Here is a 4,902-nt window from a genome sequence, read left to right as displayed (position 1 = left end):
GATGATGATGATGATGATGATGATGATGATGATGATGATGATGATGTTGTTGTTGTTCTTCTTCTTCTTGTTGATTTTGTTGATTTTGTTAAGTCACCTGGTGTCAGAGGTACAGTTACAGAGAAAAATTAAATGCCAGAGTTTGATGACTTTCCAAGTTTGACAGTCCTTGACATCTGCAAATTTCAATGTATGTGCCTTTTATCGACGTTTATCAGTAAGGTCCACTTAGAATTGTGTTTTTGAGTGAATATAAAATGATCGGAGTCCCCCCCCAAAAAAAAAAATTAATAAAATAAAATAAAATAACAAAATAAAATAAAATAAAATCCCGGACAAAATAAATCGAAAAAAATTGCCAAAAGAATAAAAAAAAAAGGCCGGTTCTTTAATTTTGACTTCATGATTTTTGCGAGCGCCTGATTTCACCACGATGCCACGTAATAATATATCTATTAATTTCTTCTTCTTCTTCACCCCCACAGATCTGTTCCCTGCACCATGCTGAAGGCTCCGGTTATGTTTCTGGCTGCATTCGTCTGCCTGCTGGCCCTAGTGAAGGGAGCGGCGATAGTGGACAGGGCAGAGAGGGATTTGAACTCCTTCCACTCGCGACGCTCTTTTGGGAACTCCCGTGAGTGCCGTACATGGCTTGTGAGAAAATAATCTATAAGTTGCTCTTGGTAAACGTTGGGTGCAGATACTACATTGATTGCTAGATTGATTGATTGATTTGTCCATTTACTTATTTGTTCAGTTTATTCATTTACTTTCTAAATTTGTTTATTTGTAAAGTAGTTTATTATTTCAAAAATTTAAATTTTTTTTTCGAATCCTACTTATGTTTAACTAGCTGGGTACCCCTTTCGATGAAGGGACTCAATCGTCAGGTCATTGTGGGTTCAGTGCGCATTGCATGTGAACGGAAGTCTCAGTTTTTATATCATGGAAAACGAAATAATTATGTCTTGAACACTGCATTGACATGAAAAATGGGAAAATCATAATTAAAAAGGCCGATAATGTTTTATATTTTTCTAAGTTTTCTAGGCGAATGCAAGCACTTACTGAATTGATAAAAACTTAGCTTGGTCCTTGAACTACCTTTAGTTATTTCTTCATGGTTGTACGTTCCGTAGTTTATTTCAGCTATAGAAAACAAACATCCACAATTATATAATACTAGCAGGGCCCCCTTTCGATGAAAGGAATGATCAGTGCATTAACGTCAGCCGAAAGTCATTGGCTTATGATATATTTACAATTTTCTAAAATTACAGAAACAGAAGCGTCGGCCTACAAAAGCGGTCGGCGAAATAAAGAAATTTAGCCTTTTGCAGCAAAACTGTCTCAAAACTGAAAAAAACGAAGGGCGTCATGATCTGGGGAATATTTTAAAGAATCTTTTGGGCGAAAACCGCATGTCGATCGATGCAGCCATTAAAAAGCCTTTTGAATAGCAAAATTCGGCCACCACAAATAGATAATAGATTATTACAAGATGGGCCCCCTTTCGATGAAAGGAATGATCGGTGCATTAACATCAACTGAAAGTCATTGGCCAACTATATTTACACTCTACAGGAATGGAGCAATAAATCTTGTGAGGAAAGTGACACATGTGTTTCCAAGTTGCCAAATATGTAATAGACAAAGGAGTCCAGAAAAAGCGATGATGGGCATCAATCGAATTTAGCACCAAGTCAAAAAAGAAAACCTGAGGCTAGATCTATACGGGTCGCACACTTTTAATAGTGCTCAATATTGCGTGACAATGCGCGATAGTATCGAACGGAAGTACGACTTGAAATAAACAAACCTAGCGGATTTTCTCAAATGACAGAGACAGAAGCGTCGGCCTACAAAAGCGATCGGAGAAATAAAGAAATTTAGCTTTTTGAGAAAAAAATGTCTCAAAATTGAAAAAACGAAGGGCGTCATGGTCTGGTGAATATTTTAAAGAATATTTTGGCGAAAACCGCATGTCAGTCGATGTAGCCATTACAAAGCCTTTTGAATAATGAAATTCGACCACCACAAATAGATAAAAGTATCGATTCTGTATTCCTCTAAGTAAAAACAATGATAGTACATAACAAGATGGGCCACTCAGCCAAAAAAGTGTCCGCAGGAAGTATGCTCTTTGCTTCAGATGGCGCTGCAGTCTGTTTTGAAGCTCTCTTTCGTTTTTCCCGAAGAAGAATAGGAATAGCACCTCCTTGCGTGCGCAGATCGACTGCTGTTCATTAGCAGTTCGGGTACGTTCAGTGCGGAGTTTTAGTTTTTTAAAATTTTAATGACCTCTCGCCTTTCATTCTAAAGTCAAATTAAACGAAGAAAACCATCACCCTTTCCTCCAGAAGAGGTTTTTTGTCAGCGTAACCATTTTAAAAAAGCCTTCTTCCGAAATTTATCCCAAAACTTGCTAGTTTCACTTTGATTTTTTAAAAACTCAAGTAGGGTAACTCTGTTCGCAAAGAGTGCGCTTTTGTGAAGAGGGCGCCACCAAATTTTGAGGACACTTTTTTAATTGGCTCAAAGAGAGAAGTGGCCCATCTTGTTATGTACTATCATTGGTAAAAACGGGCCTTCAATTCTTAATTAATGTATAAGGTCCAACCCTTCTTTCCTATCCCCATATGTAGTCGTTCTCTCTGTGTCCCCCTTCTTCTCTTCCACCCCCTTTTTTCTCTCTTTATCTCACTTTTCCCGCTCTGTACCTGTGTAAAAAAATGTTCATCACTTCAGAATGAAACCTTTGAATATTTGCAATTGAAGATGGAGTCTCCTGGTTTCAGAGATAAAAATAAGAAGGACTGAAATTAATGACTGCCAACGTTTAGTGACTTACAAAGCTTAAGTGTCCATGGTGATTGAAAATTTACTTTTGAGTGTGTATGTGCCTTAATAAAGCTTTTTAAGCAACATACACAGAGAAATATGAGGTTTTTTTAATGGACATGAACGGTGTTGAGACCCCCCCCCAAAAAAAAAAAAGAAATTGACAAAAATTGCTCATCAAGTTGAAAAAAAAATGCCTGCTTTGTTGATTTCTTTATATTGACGAGCGCCTGATTTCACCACGGTACGCCACATTTACTTCCCTAGGTCTGACGAAGAAAGAACTGGACATGATGAAGCTCCTTCTCCAAGCCCTGGAGAAGACAGAGGGCGGCGCCACAGCCGGCTCAGAGAAACGTGGCATGTTTCAGAGGCAAGTGGGAAGCAGCACTTCCTATCCTACTGGTTCAACGGATGGCTACAGTGGTACAACAGGAGGCTACAGTGGTTCAACTGATGGCTACAGTGGCTCAACGGGAGGCTACGGTGGTTCAACTGATGGCTACAGTGGCTCAACGGGAGGCTACGGTGGTTCAACTGGTGGTTACAGTGGCTCAACGGGAGGCTACGGTGGTTCAACTGGTGGTTACAGTGGCTCAACGGGAGGCTACGGTGGTTCAACTGGTGGCTACAGTGGCTCAACGGGAGGCTACGGTGGTTCAACTGGTGGCTACCCCACTGGCTCCCCTACCACAGACTCCCCAGGGGATCCTGTGATTGAGGTGAGTAGTATATTATAAGCGTGACACATCGTCTTGAAATCACACGCTCGTTAGAATAAAGGTAGAAAAATACATTTTAAAACCCCCACACATTTTACCGCCGGTATGGCAATCTTTATCGGGTTTTTTATTTTTTGGTCAAGCTAAACTTCATTTATGTTCATTAAAAAATAAAACATTTATTTGTGGATTTGACTGAAGACATTGGTCAAAGGTACGGCCCAAAAAAATTAATTTGCTGTTTCCAAAGATTCTAAAGCTTTGGAAGTCATCATTAATTTTGGCTGCCACTTTCTTTCTTGCGAATTTTTCCTCTGACATCATAGTAAGGCGAATTTATCTCCTTCAATCGCAAATATTTCCAATTCTATTTGTGATGCAGTGTGGTGGAATCAGGCTCTCGTCAATTTTTGGGCATGAAGAGTTATTTGTATCATCTTAAAGCTTGTTCCTTTGTCTTTATTTGGATGAAAAAATACCCATTTACCTTGAATACAAGTCGAGATATTTGCGAAAGAAGGAGGTGGGGGTCACCTGTTTTCAGAGGTAAAATTATAGTGAGAAAATGGCGGCCAAAGATTAGTTATTTCGGTAGCTTAAGAGTCCTTGGTAACTGAAAATTTACATTCTTTGTGCCTTTAATCAACGTTTTTCAGAAAAATCCACACAGAAATGAATTCTTTAATGGGCAAGAAAGGCACTGAGCAAAACCCCCCCCCCAAAAAAAATAAAATTCAGAAACCATCGGAAAAATGCAAGTTTCTTCACTTTGATTATTTTGACGAGAGCATGATTTCACCACGCTGCCTCACATTTAAGACAGATGGGTATTTAATCCTATCCGTACGTCAAGTTTTATTATCGTATCCATACGACGTGGGGAACTCTGTGCGTGCCACCACTTTCCAAAGAGGAAATTTACTCGTTTATCCGATCCGTACGCTTCGCATAGCAGTCTGTCAATAAGATTTGTTTTAGAAATACTGAAAGTTTCAAAAAGATCTCGGTACTTAAAGTATTTTAAAATGTGAAGAATACACTCCCGATGGTAGAAAATGACCCCCAGGGCGTACGAATAGGGTTTAAAAAAAAGTCTAAGCAAGATAAAATGAAAAAGCCCCAAAAATTGGCGGGTGTCAGATTCCACGGCGACTTCATTATCTCTGCATCTTTTACGAAGCAAGTCCACGGGGTTAAGCTTTTACGAAGCAAGTCCACGGGGTTAAGGTGGGTGGTCACTGGGGTGTGTCCTTAAAATTAGTCTAAGATAACCCTGTTTTCAACACATACACACACACACACACACACACACACACACACACACACACACACACACACA

The 4,902-nt window shown here is 39.4% G+C and overlaps 1 protein-coding gene across 1 annotated transcript; it reads left to right on the top strand.

Moving 5' to 3' along the window:
• Positions 1 to 431: 431 nt before the first annotated feature.
• On the top strand, positions 432 to 3,964 carry LOC101848922 (TATA-binding protein-associated factor 2N). The gene is made up of 2 exons (XM_005110105.3): positions 432 to 634; positions 3,109 to 3,964. The coding sequence occupies exons 1-2, from the start codon at positions 502 to 504 to the stop codon at positions 3,579 to 3,581; spliced, it is 606 nt and encodes a 201-aa protein (XP_005110162.1). The 5' UTR covers positions 432 to 501; the 3' UTR covers positions 3,582 to 3,964.
• The last annotated feature ends 938 nt before the right edge of the window (positions 3,965 to 4,902 follow it).

This window comes from Aplysia californica, unplaced genomic scaffold, assembly GCF_000002075.1.
Source record: "Aplysia californica isolate F4 #8 unplaced genomic scaffold, AplCal3.0 scaffold00852, whole genome shotgun sequence".
Lineage (NCBI taxonomy): Eukaryota > Metazoa > Mollusca > Gastropoda > Aplysiida > Aplysiidae > Aplysia > Aplysia californica.
Note: the sequence above shows the minus strand (reverse complement) of the source record. Positions and strands in the feature narration are given on the sequence as shown.

Coding starts and splice junctions, on each gene's coding strand:
- LOC101848922 (XM_005110105.3), top strand. CDS start 502: ATGCTGAAGGCTCCGGTTATGTTTCTGGCTGCATTCGTCTGCCTGCTG. Junction 635..3,108: donor ACGCTCTTTTGGGAACTCCC/GTGAGTGCCGTA, acceptor TTACTTCCCTAG/GTCTGACGAAGAAAGAACTG.